Source organism: Peromyscus maniculatus, chromosome 14, assembly GCF_049852395.1.
Source record: "Peromyscus maniculatus bairdii isolate BWxNUB_F1_BW_parent chromosome 14, HU_Pman_BW_mat_3.1, whole genome shotgun sequence".
Classification (NCBI taxonomy): domain Eukaryota; kingdom Metazoa; phylum Chordata; class Mammalia; order Rodentia; family Cricetidae; genus Peromyscus; species Peromyscus maniculatus.
The window spans coordinates 55,508,813-55,532,498 of record NC_134865.1 but is presented as its reverse complement, the minus strand read 5'-3'; the positions used below and the strand labels follow the sequence as shown (position 1 = coordinate 55,532,498).

General features: G+C 50.7%; 1 protein-coding gene across 12 annotated transcripts in view; it reads right to left on the bottom strand.

Annotated features, from left to right (window-relative positions):
- Positions 1-3,298: 3,298 nt before the first annotated feature.
- Positions 3,299-23,686, bottom strand: part of Rgs6 (regulator of G protein signaling 6) — a 543,914-nt gene continuing 523,526 nt past the window's right edge. For 7 of the 12 annotated variants that reach the window (XM_006973072.4, XM_015991908.3, XM_076550997.1 and 4 more), the window contains one exon: positions 3,299-4,179. In XM_006973072.4, the coding sequence (XP_006973134.1) occupies positions 4,129-4,179 (51 nt within the window). In that variant the 3' untranslated portion in view covers positions 3,299-4,128. Of the gene's footprint in view, positions 4,180-12,728; positions 12,796-23,686 lie in introns of all 12 variants that reach the window. The other 5 variants (XM_015991902.3, XM_015991904.3, XM_015991906.3 and 2 more) reach the window with 1 other exon arrangement.

Genomic DNA, 23,686 nt, shown 5'->3' with positions numbered 1-23,686 from the left:
CACACATAGTTAACTGGATTGCATTGGGTTCAAGTAGTTGTTTATTTTTAGACCGTTTCCAGCATGTTTGGTCCTGGGGTCCAGTCCCCAAATTCCAGAAAAATAAACTAATGAGAACCACATGCACTATGAGGAGGCCATTCCGATGTGGTGTCTGTGATCATGCGGTGAATGGTCATAGGCTATAGGACAGAGACCCTTGGTGTGGGCAGGGCTCCCCCACCCCAGACAGCTGATGGCAGCTGGCTCTGCCCCCTCACTGAGGCTTGGGGAAGGCTGAGTCCCAGTTATACGGAACCCGCCACCTCAGGGTCCCTACCCCTTATTGCTACATTTGCTACTTTGCTACTTGATGGCCCAGTGGGTCTTGCCCAGGGGAGGCCTTATCACTGGGTGGCACTAATGAGTAAGTTGCTGGCGTCTGCTGTTGCCATGGTTACACGAGCCCAGGCCTCTTTTCGAGGGTCCGGTGGTGAGTTATTAGCAATTTATTTGACCACTATTCAACTGTTCCACGGTCCTTGCCACATAGTCGTCTCAGCCAGATCCTTTTAGAGAGGCTGGTGACACGTTATTTCTCCCCAGCCCTGGGCTCCCCTTTTCCTGGAAGTTGTTGGAACATTTTCCTCCAATAAATTCTCCAGGGCCCAAAGATGAACAGCTCTCAATACTTCCCCACTTGTGGGAAGGCTTCTTGGTGCTGTCTTCTGAAGCCCACACATGTGGAACAGAACAGGAGGACACATTTCAGGAAAAAAAAAAAAAAACAACAACACCCAAAACACAAAACACCAACTTGTACAACAAGCAAGGGAGGGGGCCAGACTCCTGGTTCTGTATCCTGTTGGTGAGGTAGTTTGAACATCCCAGGAATCCTGTTGGGCACATCCCATGAGTTTGCCTAGTCCAAGCAGCGACGTAGCATTCTAAGAGGCCCTTCCTGGATGCTAGCCTGGTACCTAGCTACGGAGCTGTGGGCAAGCCTAGAATACACTTAACAAACTGCACTGTGGGTGGGGCCTCCCTTTCTTTCTGGGGCACAGCAATAGCTTGCCAGGGGAATGAAACCGACATGTTGCTATCTAGAATGGCAGCTTGTTTCTCCTGCCTACCTGGGCCAGCCTGGTGTTTGGGTGTTGCTGGGCATTTAGATGTGCAGTCTCCCAGCTCTATTCTCCCCATGCAGGGAGAACTTATTTCAGCTTTTGTTCCCTGCCTGGGCCGTGGGTGTCTCACCTGCTAAGACTGGGGAGGCTGCCAGAATGATCTTTTCTCCACAAGCCATCATGGGGTAGAGTCTCATCTCAGAGACCACATCGGCCTAGGAGAGCCCAGCAGGCTTCTAAGGGCCAGGGCAATCTGCTTTCCTGAAGAATGATTATTAAACATCTAGATTTTGTGTGTGTGTGTGTGTACCAGGCCAAGGGGAAGCTAGCCAATACCCAACTTTTCAAATCTTGACATGTCAAACTGACTTGGACTGCTCAACTTGAGTGCAGCAGCTTTCTTCCGCTTTCTTATCTCTGCTCCTTGCCTGATCTACTAGGGAACACATCGCAGGGGCCACATGACTGGGCTCACCCTGTTGTGAGGTGAGGGTGAGGACTTATTGCTCCAGGCTCGAACCCATCTGAGGCGTCTGTCCTTGGCTCTACTGAGCCCGTGGACTCCCCTCCTCTGTCCCCTGGGGGGCGTTTAGAAGCTGGCCTCCCATTCCATTTCCAGACCAGAGTACACCTGACTCTGGGTGGGCCGTGTGGGGGCCTCCAGAGGGGGGCCAGTTTTCGGGTTAGCGCAGTACAGTAACAGCAGACAGGAACTGGGACAGAAAGGGGGCACAGAAGAAGCCACAGCCAAGACGTCTGCCATAGCCAGGCTGCATTAGAATGTGTTCTGTAGCCCACGGAAGGGGCAGGAGGCAGCCGGAATCCTTGTCCTGGGTGACTGAGGGCACAGACATACCATTGTTGGAGAATATCAGATGCCTTGGTGTCAGCACAGCCTAGGGGACCCACCCTTGGTAGGGAAGAATTTCCTTTGGGCAATGTTGAGTGGAGAGGAACTTGGACTAGAATTTTGTTCAGAAACGGGAGGGTTCTATGTAGAACTTTTTTTTTTTTTTTTTTTTTTTTTTTAAGAAAGTGAAGCTAGAGAGAAAGAGTCAGAAGACCCCTACCTTGGGTTGTGGCTTCGTTTTCACTTATTACTCATGTGCTCACCTAGTATTTGCAAAGAGCCAGGCTCCGTGGGAGCAGCTGACAGGAGTCTGGGTGTTTACCTTTGGAGACGCCCTCTGATTTCCACCATATCTCAAGGAGAAAAGAACTGAGCGGGGAAACAGCTGTGGTGCTTAAGAATCTCTTAAGGGGGAATCTAAGTGCCTGCGGTAGCTCCCCTGTGGTGGACAGGCTTGTGGATCTGGGGTTGTGTAGAAGCAGGTCTGGACAGGCTTTGCAGGTGGGGGCTGGGCAGGTGGGTCACGTGATGCACCCAGGAGGCTGGAACTGAACAACACTTGGGCCTTTGGTCACCAGGTGAATTTGCTTTCATGAGCAATGCTTTTCTTTTCTTTTCTTTTCTTTCTTTCTTTCTTTCTTTCTTTCTTTCTTTCTTTCTTTCTTTCTTTCTTTCTTTCTTTCTTTCTCTCTCTCTCTCTCTCTCTCTCTCTCCCTCTCTCTCTCTCTCTCTTTCTTTCTCCCTTCCTTCTGTTCTTTCTTTCTCTCCCTTCTCTGTTGATGTACTCCCAAGGGAGAGTTTTCCCCCATGGCCAAAGTAGATCAAAAGAAGGGCCAACCTAACAGGTGTTGGCAGGGAAGTGCGTGTGTAAGACAGTGCTTGAATTTAAAAGCGTGGTGCTTGGTACAGCGGTGTCTGAGGGCTCAGGGCAATCACAAGAACAATGTCGATGGCAGCTGTGCTGGCTGCCATTTGCTAAGCACCTCCTGTGCGTTCGGGACCCGATGTGGCGCTTTACGGGCATAACTTCGCAGCCAGGTTGGCCAGTGGTTATTCTGGCACACGGGAAGAACACAGGACTTTCGCAGGTTCTTGCCCAGGCTGCTTCTTCCTAGATGATCGGCTATGTTTAATAGGGCGCTTTGGCTGGGCCCTCAGAATGAGGCTGAGAAGGGAATCCTGTGGCTCCGGCCTGGACCTGCCACTGCATATTGTGTTTTAGCTTCAGGCATAACTGAGCCTTAACCCACTAAGAGTCTGGCCAGGCCTGGTGCCAGCCCTACGATCCATCCACCTCCAGGAACTTGGGCTACCAGTGGGGAGACTCCCAATGGCCCCTGAGTTCATGGCCATGTTTATTTCGAGTGAAACATGAGGGAACAAACCAAGGTGCAAGGGTCGAAATCATGAGACAAGAAGAAATGATGTTTTTAAAAGATCGTCACCAGAACCTTCCGTGTCTCAGCGACACACGCCGTCATCTGCACTGGTGCCTCTTTGAGCTCTGGACCCTTGGGCACTTATGGCACCAGAGGGTGGCCACCATACCCTCAGGGGCTGCTTTAAAATTTGGTCTCAGAGAGGGTGGAAAGAGCTTGACGTGCCATCCGTGCTGAAGATGGGATTTCTGACATTGTATGTGAAAGCGGTGTCTGTCGCCCACGCGCTATCCCGGGGTGGCTGCCAGTGGGGGCAGGGGCAGGTGGCAGTGAGCACTGTGAGCGCATCAGAGAGAGAGAGAGGAAGGAGGTGATGTGTAATACTATGTGCCCGGGTCCGCTCATCCCTCTGAAGTTTGCTGGAAGGCATGATTCCCCAGACGACTGGACAGGTGAGGTCAGCGTCTCAAGTGACAGTCAGACAGGAACCCCACGAGACCTTCTCTGACCAAGTAGAATAGAAATGGGCCCTTGGAGAGAGTAAGCATTGGTGCGAGACTGTACAAGAGAGAGGCTGTCCACAGGGGCCTCTCCCCGGCGGGCCCAGCACCCGTAGACTCTTTTCTCTCTGGTCTCCCCATTCACCCACCACATCTCCCCACCATGGCTCTCCGCGGCCTTCACTCTTTCTCCTTCACAGTGACCAAATCTCCCCGCAAGGAAGCTCTGTCGGTGGATGAGGAGCGCCGCCTGCCCGGCTGCTCTGCAGGCCCAGGCCCTGGGGTGGGGACGGTCAGGAGGACTGCATCAGGCCCGTGAGGCGCTTGCCCGCCAGCGACTTTCCCTGCAGAGAGAGAGCCACAGAGAGCACGCACGCACGCACAGGTGTGCAGACACACACAGAGGGACAGAGACAGAGAGAGCCAAACAGGAGAATTAATTGTTGTAGGAGTCACTCTGGCCAAACAATCAACTCTCCAACCCAGCTGAACCGTGTTGATAGGGGATCTCTAGGGAAGGACGCCCCAGCTAAGGGCAACTGAAAAAATAACAGGACTTCAGGCAAGTTAAGGGAACGAGTGGATAGGGCTAGCACTCTAGTTGAGGTATGGAAGTTTTACTTACCAAAGCCTAGGCATTATAGCCCTCAGATCCTTTAACACCTGTGGGCTGTCCTTGCACTTGATTTTACTCTAGTGTAGGAAGGAAAAGGTGTGCCGGGGAAGTCTGAGGTCAGGAATGGTGGGCTGACACAAATAGATGGTGACGATAGATCAGGGTTGATTAGAAACTAAGGAATTAATTAGTCACGGGAATTCTGAGAACTGAATCCTACTTGAAATGAAGGCTTGACATAGGATTTGGGGACTTTGGTCTCTAGGTGCTGTGACTGTAAACATGACTGGGGACTTCAGTCTTCTCTGGAGCCCCTGGAGGTGCCAGGAAGGTACACTCCTGCTACCTCTTATGTTTCTGACTCCCCACAGTAATGCCCAGTGGCCAGGTGTGATGACCCTGAACCAGGAAGCCTGTGAACTCTATACTTAAATCCCACGTGGCCATCATTCTCAGAATCAAAGAATAAACAGGACCATGAGGCCTGGAACGTGAGGCACAAAGGTCCTGGGGCATTCTAGTTGTCTACATGCTCTGTTGGGGTGGTTGAGGAGCCTGTGATCTGGAAGAGAATTCATTACTGGTCAGTCCAGAGAGGCACATGGATGAGTGAAGCTTGATCTCTCTGCTTGATTTCCCTGGACATGGTTTCTACTCACTCCCTGTACACCCTTCTTGGAAATTCCTATTATTGGACAGGGGTCTCAGAGAAGAGTGTGGCTGGACCCAAGCAGATGGATGGCCATGTCTGGGAAAACATTCAAAGCCTGTCCTGCTATTGACAGGGGGTCGGTGACACCATCACCAGCTGCAGAGGGCAGCAGATGATCCCCTATCAGCACGGACTGTGGAGTCGGGCAGGGAGAGCACATGGACCAGCGGTTCCTCATGCTCATTTCCAAGTGGGGTGTGAGGGCTCATTTTGTTTACTGGGCCTGACTGCGTGTAAGCTGGATGTAATTAAAAAAAATTGATCTGGTTGCTGAAGCCTAGTAGGGTACTCAATAAACCTGCTGATTGATGAATTGATGGATAATGGGCAGGTCTAATGAACGAACAAGAGCTTGGAGCTGGCAGGATCCTGGGCTGTGTATCATCTGGCTTCGCTCTCTATGGAGGGACACAGTCAACCTAGCTAAGACCGCTGATGACATGGATGAAGGCTTGTCCAGAAATGGAATTGCCCCCAGGAGCTGTCAGAAAACTGTATCTACTCCCCTTCTTTTTTTTCCTGTTCCTTTCCTTCATCTCTCCCCTATCTTAAAGAAAAATCACACATGTAAACACACACACACACACACACCTTCCCCGTCAACAACCTTATCTCATTCTTCAGATGCACTAAACTTAGCCTGGAGCAAGCTATGTTTATACTAGGCTAAAGATTTTTCAGTCAGGTTTAAAAAAAATCTTTGAGGGTTCCTGTGCCAGTGTATGTATATGCCTCTGTGTGTGTGTGTGTGTGTGTGTGTGTGTGTGTGTGTGCACATGTAAGTATATGCAGAGGTCAGAGGACAACCTCACCTGCCGTTTATGAGAGGCACTTGTCCACCTTGATTTTTGAGATATGGTGGAGAGCTCCCCTGAGTAGCCTTGGCTGGCTGGCCAGGGAGCCACAGAGATCTGCTTCTGTTCGTCCCTGGTCTGGGATTACACCCACATCCATCTTTTTATGTAGGTACTGGGTATCAAGTCCTCATGCTTATGTGGCAAGCATGTATGTACCCAGTCATCTCCCCAGCCCATCCTGTGTCAACTTGAGCATCACTAAAAGGCTGACCAGTGCTTCTGCAGCAGGGACAGTGCCACGGTGCCTCTTAGAAGACAGATACGAGCTTCCAAGGCCTCCACCCCAGGCTAGCCGTCACTCTCCAGGGTGTGCTTTCTCACAGGGAACATTCGTCATCCTGTTGATTCATTTGGGAATGTGCCTTCTTGGTGTAGGCATATAGGCCTTCTGGGATGATGACAATATTACTTCCTGTCACCTGTGTTCACCCCTACTGGCATGAAAGGTGCTGCCTGTTGTTGCAGTTACCACACACTTAATCTGGCTTCTCTCCCCCCCCCCCCCCCCCCCCCCCCCCCCCCGTACCTTTCCTCCACCAGGGTCCCAGATTAAACATTATATACTTAGATAGCTGTGTCTCAGTTGCTCTACATGGCATTGAGGCTCCAGTTTAGTGAAAATAAAATCACTAAATCTGAATAAAAATATTGCCAATGTGTCCAGGCAGATCTCTGTGAGTTCAAGGCCAGCTTGGTCTACTAAGCGAGATCCAGTACAGGCTCCAAAATTACACAGGGAAACCCTATCTCGGAAAACAAAAACAAAACCAACAACAACAAAAAAAGCAAAACAAAAATATTGCCAATGTGTGTGTTAAAAGCTGAAAGACAACGAAGGTAAGGTTTACCAGTTGCCCAAAACCTCATTATAGTTCCATCTTCATTAGCGAGGTCATTTTGGCTGCAGAGGCATTATGTGTTGAGGCAGGCTAGAGAATTTTTTTTCCTGGAGGATTGTTCTGAGTGATTTTAGCCCTGAGGCACCCCTACCTTTCACCTTTCCCAGCTCTACAGAAAGAGCCTAGCTGGATTTGGAGGCGATAATTAATCTCTTCCTGCCAAAAACAGCCTCACAGCCCTGACTCCAAGGACCTGTGGCCAGCCTGCAAATGGTGTGCCCCACCCCTTCTCCCCACTTCTCCCATTTCTGGGGACTTGAGGGATGAAGGAGGTAGCTAACCAGCCCAGCATCTGCTCCTGAGAACAGTACCAGTCTCTCAGCATCCAGGTGGTGGTATGTGGCCTTTTGGTCCTTTTCTTACTGCTGAGCTCACACATTTGCCAAATGCCAGCTCTGATGCTAAAGATGGAGGTCAGGAGGGGTCGCTTGGGAGATGGCTTGGAAAGCATTCTGCTCAGCTGAGATGGTCCAGCTGCCATCCACCTCCCACACCATCACCCGAGAGAGTGAGGCTGGGCTATTGGCTGCAAGGAAGTTAATCACACAGGAGCAGGCAGGGCTGGATACCTGACCAGGGGCTTTGGGGGAAGAAACTGTGAGATTCCCCCTGGCTCAGCAGCAGCCTGCCTTCTGAAGAGCTAAGATTCCTGTGGTGTTCGGGGATCAAAGTGAAATCCTAGAGGCGAAGCTGTCTCTTTTCTGAGTTGAGCTGCCCCAGAGGCTACACCCAGTGGGCTTGTAGGATGTTTACAGCATTGGCTCTACCCAGAGACAGAGAGCCTCCTCCTTACTCCGTAGGGCTCTCTCCTCTCTCTACTTTTCTCCCAACCCTGCCTCCAGCTAGAATGATTCTGAAAGAAGGGGTGGGGTCGTTTTGCCAATGCCTGGCACTCATAGAGTTACAGAGGCAGCAGCGTTGTGTGTGTGTGTGTGTGTGTGTGTGTGTGTGTGTGTGTGTGTGTGTGTGTGGTGTTCCTCAGTGCCAGTCAGTTGGGATTGGACTGCGGTGCCAGCTCAGCCTGAGGCCTTGGTGTAGCTGAGTGAAGCAGAGGGTGGTTGAAAATGCTATTAGCAGGCAGCCTTTGTCCAAATGAGAAAAATGTACAGTCATTAAGAACTGAACTGCGGAAGGTACATCCCAGAGACACCAAAGCCTTGCACACAGACAGAGCACTTTTCACCTTCCACACGCTTGGCGAAGTGTAGCCCAGGAGAACGTGGGATGCTTAAGTTTCCTGGTTCCCAAACACCCGCACATTCAGTCCCCCTCCCCCCGCCCCGCCCCGACAGATGATTTCAGCTCTGTGGCCCTTGAGATGGCTAGAAGCCCGGAAGAAGGTGTTACGGGATCCTTTGTGTCTGAAAGAAAATGCACAAAAGGCGGAGCTCCCTTTTGTGCCGTGCCAGAGGAAGAACCAACATGCTGCTGGACATGCCGAGGCTCTGGGCATCACACTTCTCGATAGTAACCAACAAAGCATGCATGACTCCGGGACCAAGAACCTCTGTCACTTACTTACCTGGGAGACTGACGCTAAGAAACTCATTGGCTGGGAGGAGAGCTGTGGCTCAGAGGGAAACCCCTGTGGGGAGTGGGGGGTCACAGGGCATACTGGGGAGAGCAGAGCCAATCACTAGGGTCTCAGGGTGGGGTAAGGGACTTTGTCGGATGGTAGGACGTAGGTTACATGGGAGTATAATTTATCAAATTCATTGAACCCTATATTTCAGATCTGCATTTTACCACATACAATCAGAATTTAAGGGGAAAACCCACAAGAAATAAGATTAGGGAGGGGAAAAAACCCCAGCTGTCTCGTCACCGAGTTTCTACCTTTTTCTTTGTTAGCTGCTGGGTCCATCTTTACCATTCTAGAAACTGAGTGCTCCCTCCTCCCACCTGGGAGAAACCCAGATCCCTCTGGGCAGGACTAATTTGGGGCACTATTTCTAGCTTCCATTGATCCCCGCTGAACCCCTTAGTGTGACACACAAGCATTTTTCATCCTCGCTAATGAAATGTGGTGTTCCGCCGAATTGGGCGCACCAACTCAGAGATGGGTTGTCCTTTCGAGAGGAGTGTGAAGGTCATCGATGAGTTGACGATACTCAAGCTCACAGAGGATGTATGTTTGCAGAATGACAGGCTCAATGGATGGGGGTGGGCCGGGCCAAGGAGAGCAGTTGGAAAGCCGTGAGCCAGGTTCAAAGGCTAGGGGTCCCGGTGAGGGTTTGGCATTTGGGGATGAAGCAGAGGGTATGTCTAACTTCATCAGGTCTTTCCCTGGGGATCAGAACTCCTGGTGCTTTCCCTGCACTGAGTAAGGCAAGAGGAATGATTTGGAGAGAAAAGAATGAGGAATTCCATGACATCTCTTTTCCCGGTGATAACGGAAAGTGGAGAGGGAGAGGGCTGCTTCTAGGGATGGTCTCCGGGGTCTGAGAACCCCTGACAGGGCATGGTAGAAGAGCCTTGACTTAGAACGATTTCAAAGCGTCTTCAGCCCCCTGTCTTTTCTTAGCTTTTTCTCAACTATGTAAACTCCTATTAGAAACGACCCCACTTCAAAAAGAAATAGAAAATATAAGTCATGGGACATGCTAAGTACTACCTGGGCTGCATCCAGAGTGGGGTCAAACAGGGCAGCCTGGAAGGAAGAGGATATTTCCAGGCTGCTCCACCCTGCCACAAGGGCACCCATAGGGTAGGAACCCCATGGCAAGATTCCTGGGGGCTGATTCCTCCAAGGCTCTCATAGAGCTTTCTGATCCCTCTCAGGGGCTGAAGGGCTTTTGATTTGTTCTAAAATATTCTTTCTATTTGAGATTATATAAGAAGGTATATCATAAAGATGAAACAACCCTCAAACACAGGAATAAAGACCCCACAGGGATAGATAGGTGAAAACTCAAACAAGTAACAAAAGTGTATACCTGAAAAGTAGTGTATGTTTAGGTAGATCGGATTGATCATCAATCTGCTTTACAAAGTAAAAACAATCAAAAGAAAAGCCATGGAAAACAGCTCCTCATGCCATGTGGGGTGGTGTAAACAGGTGGGGGTCGGTGGGTGCCGTTTAGTGACGGGACTATGGAATCTGCTCAGCAAGCACATCATTTGAACACCGGGACCGTTTTCAGGTCCAGATCCCTCACTCTAACACCTACTGGTAATTTTCCTTTGTTTTTGTCTGAAATTTGAATTTAGGAAAGATGAGCTGCCAGCTACCCTAGCTGGATGAATGCAAATGGGCCAACCTATCTCTTGACCTCCCAGGGCCTTTCTCTTTGAATTTCTAATTCTTCACCCATTAAGTGGCATCTATAGCTCATGTACCTCTCTTTGCAAGCATACTTTTCCCATTGCCCAAGCCTTGGTAGAGGCAGGGTGGAGCTGGTCCCATCACTAGGGATCCGGGTTATGAGACAGTTAATGGCAGCTGCCCCCAATGGTAAAACTTCAGACCTCTGGGCATTTGACAGACACTTGGACAAATGCCCATGACATCCTCACTGGTTACGTAATTCTTTATCATCATGTAATGTATGAGGAAAAAGATTCCAGTAGAGCTGGAAAGATTGGCCTGAGAGCAGACAGCCACACTGTGGCAGAGATGAGGTGATAGACCTCACGAACCACCCATCTTCTTGGCACACGGCCATTGACTCTCAAGGGAAGAGGCAGATGGGAACACCCAGGTACTAGGTGCTCCTCCACACTTACACCGTACCAGCTTTCTGGGCAGTATGGGGTGTTCTTCCTTGAATATACTTGAACCCATCTCCAATACTTTTTGCAGTGCTCAGGGGCTTCCCTTTTCTATAGTTGGGAGTTCTGTGATAGGGGAGGGATCCCTCGTTGACTGGCAAGCCTGGTACAAGGTGCCTTTGCCTACTGCATGGAGCCGGGGTGCAGGAGGGCATGGTGCATACAGATTCACAGCAGTGTTCCCTGGACACACCCGGTGAAACCATCATTGTGTTTGTGACTGTGTGTTCCTAGTGCCTTTGAGCTCTCCTATAGTGGCCTCAAGGAGAGAAGCAGATGTGGCATTGGCTTTTCTAAGATGTGTCAGGCAGAGTAGGCTTAACTCCTATTAGAAACGACCCCATTTCAAGTCATTATAAACCAAGTGCCCAATTGGGGGTATCCCAGACAGGCTAGGGAACCCTCCCTGGATGGTGTCCATGGACCCTGGCTCCTGCCTCCCATCAAAATCATTACTTAGGGTACCTTTGCAGAGCTAACGTTCGTCTGTAGGTTTGGGCCAGCCATGGGAGACCTTCTTCCATATCCCTCCAGCTGCACAGAGACTAATCTGGACCCAGGCAGGGATGCCAGGAGAGACGAGAGAGCAACAGCTGAGCCCTGTGCCGGTGGCAGAATGCCCAGACATGGACTCTCTCGCCTCCTTTCCGAGTTGTGCATTTCCATCTCCCCTGCCGCTCCACCTCCTCTGCGGTGGAAACTGCTCCCCCCCCACCGTAGCCTACAGGGCCTTCGGTCTCTCTTTCCTCTCACTCCAGTGGAGCAACCTGCCCCTTCCACCATCAGCTTGCAGGAACTTCTTGGTGGTCTCGGGCGGGGAGGGGAGGGGAGGGGCCTTTCGCTCGCAGAGCCCTTCAGTAGCATACCTGCCTGGGGCCTGCTCAGTGTCTGCCTCATGCTTTTCCTCTCCTCCTCCCCCCTCCCCCCAATGTACACGGAGATCTAAGCTCTGGTTTACTCCAAATTAGGAAAAGGCCAAAGACTCAAGGAAACAGGGAGATGACTATGTTGCTATTGGCAACAACTGGATGCTCCTGTTTTTCCAACAGGGAAGTTCAAGTAACCCTCGGCTGTGACTACAGGGTGCAGGGAGCTAAAGCTTAGTAATTTGATATTATGGACAAGTCGGCAGAAGAAGTCGCTTACTTGGCAGTATGAGATTCTCCTGGGGACCTGTGAAGATTTCAATGCCATCTACCCGAAAGGCACTTATCTCCCGCAAACATACACACTGGCGGGTGTCCCTAACTATGGTAGCTGCTAAGGCAGAGCCCAGGAGGCAGGAAGACAATTTCCTGGTTTGCCCCTTGCCCTCTGCCCACCCAAAGCAGACTACTTCATGAATGCCCATGTCTACTTGGAGGCATACAAAAAGAAGGCAGTTCATTCCCCTAATCTCTTTACCACCTTGAATGCAATTCAGTGTTTTACGAGCTAGGCATCTGGGCATTCTTAGCCTGGAAAGGGGGAGGCTAAGCAGCATTCTTGTGTCAACTGGATAGGACTTTGGGCCATTGGATTTCTTAGCTTCGGAGAACCTTCCTACTTCTCTTTCCCTGAAGACTCTCCTCTCATATAGGAATATGAGGGCTTGTGCTTCCCTGAGGATTCAGTCCTGGGGTTGCAAAGCAAGGGTTCTGACGGCCTTATTCTGAAGAGGAAACCCCAGGTCAGTGCAATTGGATTTGAAAGCACCCACAAAGTTGTTAGGAGGCGGGTACCCTGAGACGTGAACTGTAGGATCCCTGTCTAGGATGGTATTTATGCATTGCCTCCAGGACAAAGGACTCACGTTGGTATCATGTCTGGGATACTCAACTCCTTGTTTCTGAGGAAGAAAAACTATGGATGTCAAAAACAGGGATACTAAGAAATGGGTGCCACTGACTGTCCGTGGGACCAGTGCTTGGGGCTAGGAGCTAAGAGCAGAGTCAAGGCCACAGACAGACGGACAGATTATCTCTGCTGGACGGTGGAACACTGTCTATGCAGAAGGATCCCCAAGGTTAGAGAGTGTACAGACACGGGCATCACTCACCCACTGCTGGAAGGAAGCCACCTCGGGGGTGAAACGCGGCGGCCATTCTGACTCTGCGCCAGCAGCACTGGGCAATTGTGTTTGGGGGGGAAGGGAAGGGAAGAGTAACTCATCCAGCTGCAACCGTGAAGACCTGTGGCTTTAGAGGAGCCCCTGCCCAGATGCGCAGACAGCCGTGACAGACATGCAGTCCATGCACAGGTGCATGCAGGCCTGCAGCATATGCTGACACGTGAACCGTACACCGAACACCTAGGCGTGTATCGAAAAGGCAGCGCATGCACCTGCGGACACTCCTGTGAGCATGGATATGCAGCCGTGTACACACGTGTGCATGTCCACGGGGCAGGCATTCACATAAGCATCTCATGCAAGATACATAAGCAGCTATGAGGCTAATATATATAACCTCATGTACATCAGCTCCCAACAGCGCCAACCTTTGACAAAACTGCGAACTTGAAGCCATGACCTTTAGAGACACATAAAGCAACAACAACCACCCAAATTCTCCTCAGGAAAATCCATTTGCGTCACCCCTGTCTCTACCAACGTTACAAGCAGTAGGATCCCACACCCCAGGGACCTGGCTTATGGAGATGTTTTAGAGCATTCCCTGCCACTTGCTTCTGAGCCTTCCAACAGCCCTGCTGTATAATAAGTGCTTAAAAAAAATAGAAACCCCTGTTGATCTGGCAGATGGAGCAACTGGCCTCGGTGTGAGGTTGCATTGCTCAGGGTGGGTCCAGGCAGGCAGGCAGCTGAGAGGTGAGCTGCCCTGGAAATGCGGCTGTGAGGGCTGTGCTCGGAGGACTGGATTTTACACGCCTCTCGGGGGACAGAGCCATTCCTGGTCTGTGTCTGGAGAAAGGAGACATCTTAAAGTCCTGGGCCTCTGTGGGAGTCCCGAGGCCAGGTCTTGGCGACCCAGCCACATTTTAACAGTGGCCTTTCCTCCCACCTCTTAGGTTGATGAGCTCCACAGCCCCAAGGCTTCCTGGGAAGTCCTTAAGAGCCCCAAGAAATAGGTCATGTGCCAGAGGCTGGCCTCTTGGGCACCGTTGTCCCTCTCCATTCCCCAGGAAAGCAGATGAACTAAGTTTAAAGTAGGCCAGTAATATTGGCTCCCATACACTGAGTTGTTATCCTGGTAGCCATTGTAGTAAATGCACCTTGCACATAGTGTCGCTGACAGCCCTCAACTATAAAATCAATACAGAGATACCTATCTCACGGAATGCCGTTGAGAACTAAGGATGCGTTTCATGAGAAATAATGCTAACTACTTGTCAAATACGTAGGCTGCAAACAGTGTGCTCTATGTAAAATTTATACTTCATCATTTAATATCATTTCTCTTTTAAACCAAGGCTTAGAGTATCTTCTCATGGTCACCTAACTCAGGGATAGAGTTGGAGGAGAACCAAAACCCGTCTCAAGCTATGCCCAGCATGACATGGTTAACACCATGAGTTCCCAGGAAATGGCAGCTGTCACTATCATGTTCTCACTTAGTGCTGACCTCTGCTGTGTGAGGCAGGATTTGTTATACCCCTCAGGTCCGTGAGTGACTTTTCCAGGCCTTACATGAACATCAGGTAGAGCAGGAGAGTGAGGATTCCATTTTAGCTGCCTGCCTCTGATTCACTTCCTCTTCTGAATTCCTGTGAGCTCTAAAGGGACATGGCTCTCAGGGGGAAGAACCAGCAAGTTATCTGTGACAGGGGTGAGAATGCAGGTGGGGACACGGAGCCAAGCTTTTGACATTCAATCCTAGGTGGTTAGTCCAGCTTAGTCACAACCCAGCTCCATCCTCTAGTTAGGGACACAAGCAGAGGTAACTGGCTAGGAATAATAATAGCAGGGATGAACAGTTCAAAGAAGCCAGGTGAGAGGCTCAGCCAGGCAAGGATACGCTCCTGCTGGCAAGATACACCTCACCAGGCAGTCCTTGTAGTCTCTGGGGAGCATGGCCATAATGGGAACCTGACCCAAACCTAGAAGAAGCTACTGAAAGGCAGGTCAGGGGCTCTGGCGGCTACCACCCAACCCATTCTCCTTGGTGGTCTTTCTTATGATGTCCCACAGACCTAGGAATTAGTCAAGAAAGCTATGATTGAGGACTAGCAAATGATGGGGTCTGAAGTCCCATATCATTATAAGGAAACCTTCATCGAGTATATGGTCTCTGGTCATGATCACCCACATAGGATAACGGTTGCTCCCTTAGTGTATTCTTTATGAGTGCTCTAGACCTAATAGTATCTATCACCCAGAACAAAGTCTGCCTGACACTTTTGCTGCAGACTACAGGGTTGCATGCAACAGGAGGATCTAGGAGCCTACTCTTTGTGGAAGAGATGAAGGTCAGAGGTATGTGGATAAGGCCAGGTGCCTCTGGATCCCTGAATCTCCCTGCCACATACCTCCCAGGTCAAGGGATTGACCTGGTCCTGACAGGGGTTTAAAGGAATGTCTGAGAACACAACAACCACCAACCCTGTCTGAGCTTTCTTCCACATTAAAAAAAAAAAAAAAAGTCTTGTTAAAACTTTGCTGACTTTACCAGGATCGCCATGTTTAATGAGAGGCCTCGACGAATTTGAAAGCAAAAGATGAAGAGAGGAAAAAAGCCATGAGCTGTAATCACCATAATTACACAATCCCAGGATGAGTTGAAAGCAGCCCCTGGTGAAGCCTGAGAGAGAAGGGAGTGTCATCTGCAATCGGGTTGCTTCTCAGGACAGCTGAAAAAATATGACATCAAAGTCCTTCTTTCCTGTCCCCAGAGCTGGGTCTAAGATGGGCTCCTTAGGCAGGACCTGGGAGGAGGGGTGTGCAGTGAGGGCAGTTATTTTCTGGTCTTAGCCCTGGAGGCATGTTAGGGTCCTGGTGTCAGTGTCTTTGCCTGGAATCTGCAGTGGCGTTGAGTAAACGCACATGACGTCTATATTTCAACAAAATACCCATCCTCATGGGAACTGTGACAAGCCATGCTTTTTCCAACCCAGGGCCAGGATGCTGTATGCTCCCGCCTGTGCCCAGCCCCCTGTGCCAATGAGAGCCCGTGTCCTTCACTGGTTGACCTCCTTTCAGGCATGCAGAGAAGAGAGCCCTGTTGCCCAGGGCTCAGCTGCAGCAGCAGCAGCAAATGGTCAAGGTCAGGGAAGGGGAGAGGCATGGATGATGTGTAGAGGGCAGAAATTCTGCTTCCTGAGTTTCCCTGGCTTTCTCTGTGTCATTGTTTACTTGTTATTTTTCCAAGGCAGACCCCTGGATCCCTCTTCTCCAATCTCAGCAAACTCCCTCCTTACAGTCCATTCACTTTTCCCACAACTTGTAGACCACTGCACTAAACATGGCAAGGTTCCTTAAGAAATATCGAGTGCCTCTGGAATTCCAGCTGGAAGACACTATACAATTCAGCACAGAAAGCTCCTCTGCAATATTCTTGACTGGAGTTTGTAAATGCTGTCAGAATATTCTCCAGTGGGCTAGTCCTCCCCATGCCTTCTGTCCACCTGTTCTTCTTTACCCTTTGGGACAGTCTAGATGGGCCCGTTTATTCTGGGAAACAAAGATGGTATCGGGTTTGCTTGAGGTCAGACATCTTTATCACTCCTGTCTCCCTTGGCATGACCGTCATTGTCCCTTTCTCCTCCGAATTTCTTCTGGCTTACCAAAACCCCGGATAAGTTACAGAGGATGCCCAGAGCAGCACAAGTCAGGGAGCACTCCGCAAGGCAGGGAGCACTCCTCTGGTGTTTGACCATTTCCATTTCTGTTATCACAGCCTCAAGCTAGACATGACAATCACCAAGGGTTGGAGAGGTGGGCAAGGGGGAGACATTAGTTTCCGTCTTTGGGTTGAAATCTCACTAACACCAGATTTTTTTTTTTCTCTTTTAACTTTTTCCCTCCTATCGTAGGGATGCTGTCATTAGGGTCACCCAGGAGAAGGAGAATGGAATGCCCTGCCAAATGTTAAGCCAACGAGGCCCGCTCCTGTCTGAGACTGGGCTGTTACTAGGGCCACAAGGACTTGGCCATGATAAGGGAGTGTACAAGATCCACTGCGGGTTGGGCCCTGTGTCGTTTTCCCACGCAGTGGGGAGCTGCCTTGAGACCCCTCAGTCACCCTTCTCTCCTTGGCTGTACAGACACCTCAGCACTACAGTCCCTCTGGTTGACCTCCTTTCGAGTCTCTCCTTTAGTGTCCCAGGTGGCCATTTGCTTCCAAGCAGCCTCCTACAGGCTTTTCCTACAGTGCACGCATCATAGGTGTGCCCTCCTTCCAGGACACTGTGCTTTCTTAACTGCATTGCAACCTGAGGCATGCATTAGCTGCTTTAACAAAGGCTGGTACCTACCCCTTGATTTTCACAGTGGCTCATTCTGTGTGTGTGTGGGGGTGGGGGTGGTGTGTGTGTGTGTGGGGGGGGAAGACCTGGACATCTCACTGCTTAGCTTGCTAGTCCTCTGATCTTAGGCTCCCCTGCTTCTATTTCAACTCTCCAATTTGGAGAACAGATAGGGTGGAGTCTCCTTGACCTTGGGGTAGGAAGGCCTTGTCCTCTTCCCAGGACCTGTAAGCCTGCCTGGAAGTGGATTTCTCTACTCTGTCCTGCTGGCGGGACTGGGGCAGATTTGTTCCCTAAAGAGGCACGCACAGTCTCTTGAGTGGCCTGCCTTCTGCTGTGCAGGGTTCCGGCTCACCTTTACCCTCCGCCTTCTCGCCGGACAGATGGGAGGCCACGAGGTCCCCGTGTGGGCACACGGGGGCATGTGCCAGAGTCTGGCTGCACAGCAACAAGGAACAGGCTGAAATCCCACCACCCCACCAGGCGCTGCTGAAGTGAGATCACCTTCCAGCAGGCTGACTTTCCTTAGTGGGGGTGGCCAGGAGGCAACAAGATGGCAAAGGTCTCAGGTCACCTCCCAAAATAGATCCCTGCCTGGCACATATACACAGTCTGCCCCCAGCCTGCCCCGCCGGCAGACCGACAGGGATGAGATCTGGATGGAAATCGGCTGCTGTAAACACACAGCTGAGCCCTTCTGCCTCAGAGGACTTGGATTTTCAGTTGACTGCATGGCACATTGGGGGTCTGAGAAAGGCAGGAATAGTGCTGTGGGTGGGGGGTGGGGTGGGGTGGGGTGGGGTGGGGGGTGGGTTGAGGGGTAGGAGGGAGTAGCCATCCCAGAGATGAGCTCACTCCAGTGTCTTGATACTGAACCACCCCCACGATTCTTCTCTGAACTGGTCCTGGGTGGCCAGGGCGTTTTGGGGGTGCTTTCAGCTGTCAGATTGAATCATCAGTTGTAAAAACTGGGGTTCTGGTGGCAGGGTCTAGGGATGATGAGTTGCCCCCAAATGGCAATGAAACTCTGTATAAAGATAAAAGAAAACAAAGCCCTCCCTGTTCCCAGACCCTGATGTGGCGATCATTTCATCAGAGTATCTATCTTCCCTGCCTTCCAGCAGCCCGGCAGGTTCAGTTGCTGTTTATGAAAAACAGACTTCTACACTTTCGTTTTTACAGCTATTAATTGTGTGCTTTACCACACTTCCCGTGGGCCAAAATAGAGGGCAGGGATGAGAGGAGCCTTGGCCTGCCACTGACTGCAACTGCAACCTCGTCATCCCCCAGACCCCCTTACTCATCTCTAAGAGTGTTCAGTGACAGGCTCAGAGTTCCCTGTGGAAGCACAGGGCATCCGTGATGACTCCCAGACGGCCACACGTCATTCCTGGTCTTGCAGCCCACGGTACTGTCCCAGACTCAGCAGCAGCAACCCTGGGACCACTGTCCTGCCTAGCTGACCCAGGCAACCTGCCCCTGACACTTGCCACTGGGCACCCCGACCTGAAGGAGGGACTGTTGAGCTGGCAAGGCAAGATGGCACCGCTCCCTGTTCTCTGTGACCTCTGGGCTGCTCTCCAGCGACTCAGCACAGGAGTGAGCTCTGGACTGTTGAAGGGCCTGGCCTGTAAGACAAGGAGCTCTGGCTTCAGTCCTCCTGCGGGTGCCTCTCTGGGGTTTGTAAATACTTCTGACTCCGTTCTACCCACCATTTACCTCCTAACCTCCAAGGCTGGCAGACACGTCTGAATCAGGTGGCTGATGGGACAAAAAGGGCAGCTCCTCTCTGACTCTCAGGAATGATTCCTACAGCTCCAGAGTCCCAGTGTGAAGAGAGGCACACACCTGCAGAACACTCCCAGCTGGACAGGAACGCTAGAGATTGACCAGTCCAAGCTATTACATAGGGAAGGTGGGGGAGGGGACAATAGGTCTCAGAGAGGGCTAGTTATTTGTCTGGGATCACACAGCTAGGCAGCAGCTACTGGGCACAGAGGAGTCCCGAGAGACATTGATGCTGCTCTGGGAAGGAGGCCTCACTCTTCCCCACCCACGTATTCCGACAGCTGTCTCTAGCCAGGGCATCCCTGTGGTTGGACAGATGGGAGAGGCTGGCTCTAATGTCTGGAACAGAGGTTTCAAAAGGACCCGAGGACTGTTTGCCATCAAAGGCAATCCTTATGTAAGATGCTTCAGCCAGTCATCTCTAGCTGGAGACCTGAAAAAGGGTTTCCGACGGAGGTCCAAGCCTTCCAGGACTCTGCTGAGTCTGTGTTTGAAGACTCATTCCAGCAGGCCGTTCCTCAGGAAATGCTGAGGCAGAAGGAAACAACCTCCGGAGAAGGGAGACGCTGCCCCAGGGTCAACTACCCTGGTTCCTCAACCCTTCCTGAAAGCCTCAGCCTTCTGCTTCTGGCTCGAAGCTGGAGTCATGTCCCTCAGAGCTGCCTGGAGGGCCCCAGTGAGCATCCAGCAGGTCCCCTCTAGCTTTCGGTTGAGGAGGGAGGGGACAGGGGAATGACAGCTGGCTGGCTCCCTGGGCTGCATCGCCATCTGACTTCCTCCACTCCCACCCTGCATTTCTTGGCAGGCAGGACACAAAGAATGAAAAGCCCAAAGCCAGAGATGCCACTGGTCATGTGCCAAAGAGCCCTCTGCTTCCAGCCCTCGCGGCTGGAGTCTAAGAAATACCATAGCAAAGCCACATTCTCCTGGGGGTGGGTAGAAACCCGCTCCTCAGCCCTCTTCGCTGTGGCCCCTGGCCCTGTTCAGGTACCGGTTTTCTGTCTTTGCAGTCCGTAACTAGAGCAGATGGGACTCTAAAGGGTGCAGCCGGGGCTTTAATGGGGAAGATAAAGAGGTGCGGCTGCCAGGAAGCTACGCTGGGGCCACCATTTCTCTCGACTTAAACGCCATCCCACTTCGAGGTGTCTTCCTCGATACTGTGTACAAGGGACAGGGGACTTGCTCCTCCCCGGCTCAGAGTTCACACCAGATGGCTTCAGCTGCCATCCAAAAGAGGAAATGGTATTGCTGTTGCTCTTTGGCTGGGGCCTCTTTGCTTCCTCTCGCCCGCCCTGCCTCCCCAGAAGCCCCTGGTCCTCGGCCAGAGTTCCGCCCTGCACAGGCATCAGCCTGCTGCCAGTCCACGGTCAGCTCTCAACTCCGACATCAAAGAGAGATCCGGGAGAGGAGACTTTCCACTCTGGCCACCCACCCGCCTCTCTTCCCACACGCGGACCCTTTCTCAACCACAAAACCAGGAAGACAGCGGAGTCTGGCAGGCTACTGAGTCCTGAGCAGCGGAAAGTGGTCCGTGCTTGGAGGTAGCCTTCTCCTTCGTGGTGAGCGAGGGGCTTCCTACCAAAGGACCTCAGAGAACGTGACTGACACAAAAGGAGCCCACAAGGCGTTGCTACGAGGATAATGCTGATTTCAAATGTTATAGCCACTGCGGAAATGAAGTGGCTTAGTGAGAAAGACTAAGGGAAGATGGGCTCTGGTTCGTGAAGGGATCCTTGCCCTGATGACTGGCCCAGCTGCTGACATCTTGGTGATAGCTGCCGCCTTGCATGCTAGGGAACCCCGGCCATAGTCATTCCACATGACATAGGATGAACCAGGTGTGTGACGATAGTTAGCCAACAGCGGTTAAGAGCGTGTACTGTTCCTGCAGAGGACTGAGTTCACCCCCCCGCCAGTACCCACATCTGGTGGCTCACAACTGTCTGTAACTCTGTAATCCAAAGGATCTGACTCCCTTGTTTGGACTCCATGGGCACCAGACTCACATTTCCCCGATTAATAAAATAAAATAGGGGCTGGAGAGATGGCTCAGAGGTTGAGAGCACTGACTGCTCTTCCAGAGGTCCTGAGTTCAATTCCCAGCAACCACATGGTGGCTCACAACCATCTGTAATGAGATCTGGTGCCCTCTTCTGACCTGCAGACATACATGCAGGCAGAACACTATATATATAAAATAAATAAATCTCAAAATAAAATAAAATAAATGTAAAACAAAGATAGTCAACCAAGCATTTTGGTACTGGCCACTGAAACCTGGATATATGATATATGATACATTAAGAGTGTTTGGAAAAGTCCTGGTACATTCTACTTAGTCAAGGCCCATTTTTGTCTGGCTTGGCGTACATGCCCCTTCCTCCTACCTTGGCCTGTGGGAATTTCATCTTCCTGCTACTCAGAGCATGCTCCTGTCAGTAAGTCCCTAATACACTGTATTCAGAGTGTGTCTCAGCATCTTACACCTTTGGTGTCTAGCTCTCGGATTCTAGACTTTTCTGAAATAGGTTCCTTTGGCCTGAGCCCATGTTTGAAAGCCCCTTGAGAGCTACTGTGTATTATAGTCCTCTCTGCAGCTAGAGCTTTTTGAAGAAGGCCACCGTATGCAATAGTGTGCCTTATTCACTGTACACAGGTAGCTGAGAGCGGAGGCTGAGGCAAAGCCTGTGATTTGAATGGCCAGAGGGGTACACATGGGGCTGGGCCCACCAAAGGGAGTCCTGCTTTCCATCTAAGGCAAAGGGCATTATGGGTTAGCTGCAGCCCACCAAAGATTTTCATTCACATTTGGTTCTAAACCTGGCCTTTGCCATCAGATAAGCGGGGCTTTAGGTAAGCTCTGTGGTTCCAGTCTGCCAGATGTTGTGATGCTTGGCATTGCACCCTCAACATTTTCCTGGCACATTAAAGCCTTGGGTGACTTAAAATGAAATCTCCACTGGCGGAAGAAACCCTCCCAGCACCGCTTCTTGGGATGGTCAGGCCCCTCTGCATGGCCTTAGATGCCTCCATGAAATGCTCAGTTACTCCTAAGGCATAGATGCCTTTGGCCTTTGACAGGCAGCCCCACCCTGACATGAAATGCCTTCTCTCTGCAGATGCCCCTCCTTTATTAAGGAATGAAGAGACCTTGCCATGCTCCTGGGGAGAATTCTGGACTCACATTCAGTCTTGATAAGACTCCAGTTGACCAGGCTCTCCAATTCCTCAGATAAAATCCCCTGCCCATTGATTAATCCTAAATGGCAGTCAGTCCCGTGCCCTTATTAGTGAGCTGCCTTGCTTTTCCCTATATATTCTCCACCTGTGGTGAATATGGGTAATCTGCCTATTGATTTCAGTGGCATGGGGATGATACCAAACCAGCCCTTCACTTTGTTAGTAGTAAGCAGAGGAAACACAAGCAAATCTTCCCCGTCCCCCCCTTTTTCTTCTTTGTCTTTATGAATCATGTAAATCTTCTTCTAGAGAAGTTGAATACTTGGTGAATATCATATTCAGAAGACAGGCATATTTGACGGCAGGTTATGTTTGATTAAAATATACTAGGATGTTGAACCCAAATTCTTGGGCTCTGAGTTTGATGGCATCTCTACTGCCATGGACCATGTTCCCAGACTTAGCTCCATCTGTGGGGTAGGGGTGTTACCTATAGCTAACCTATAGTTGGGGTGTTATGAGGAGCAGGGTAGGACAATCTGTGGCTTTATGGAACCAGAAAGCCTGAGTGTATCACCTTCATGAAAGAAACTCAGGGGATTGTTCTTAAAACTTTGAACCTTTTGTCACATAAATGCCTAAGTCGCGAGAGCTTGGGCTGTTTTTTTTTTTCTGCTTCCCAACAGCTTCTTTGTGAATTCACGCGACATGCCAGATGTATGGAGAGGCGGGTGCTTTCCTGTTCTGCTCATCAACAGACCTCAGAGATCCACCGAGCCAACAGCACTTCTGAGGTGAAGGGACATCAGTAAATGCTCCTCCTGGAGCTTCGTTGAGACTGTCTTTGCCCATCCTGATACCCACTTCTTGTGGAAAGCAATCTGAAGATGTTTGCATATCTTGTCCAAGTACCAGGTTCCCTCTCTTCTACCTCGCCCTCACAGTCTACCTGAAGAGCATCCACAGGGCTGTCAGAGCTCAGCTTTCCCACAAAGAAAACTCTCTGTTTTCTCAATTTGTATCCGAGAGTCCCAGTTGCCTCTACAGCTTGCTTTTAACTTGTCAAACTCACTCTCTAAATCTTCTCTAGCTACAGCATCCAGGCCTCAGCTCAATACAGAAAGACACCCCCCACCACCACCATTTTCTATGACGCTATTGTGGGCCAGAAGAGGTCCCATGGGCCTGGCCGCTGATGGTGCATGTATCACCTTGATGACCACGTGACCATGGCAAATCAGCTATAAGGACAAGAGGCCAGCGGGTCTCACAGTCTGCATTTCCTGGTTTCTCTTGTGAGAGATATGAAGAGAGAGAGGAGCTTCTCTTTTAATTGCCATCTCCCTGAGGTGTTGTGATGTGTACATTTGGTGAATTCAAAATCATGGCTAAATGTCGTTAACATGCATCCAGCTATGACAGGAAAATGGCTACATAGCCTTCAACCCAGAATTTCTTAGACTATTTAGGAAGGATTAAAAGGACACTAATCATACAGTAGTCATGTTTTTACAAGGACTTTGCTCTTGGACAGAGGTGGGGGAACAAGGCAAGTTAGCATCAATGGGCCCCACTCTTGGGGAAGGGGAAGGTAGCCAGCTCCATGTGCTCCCCAACTGCTACTTTGGT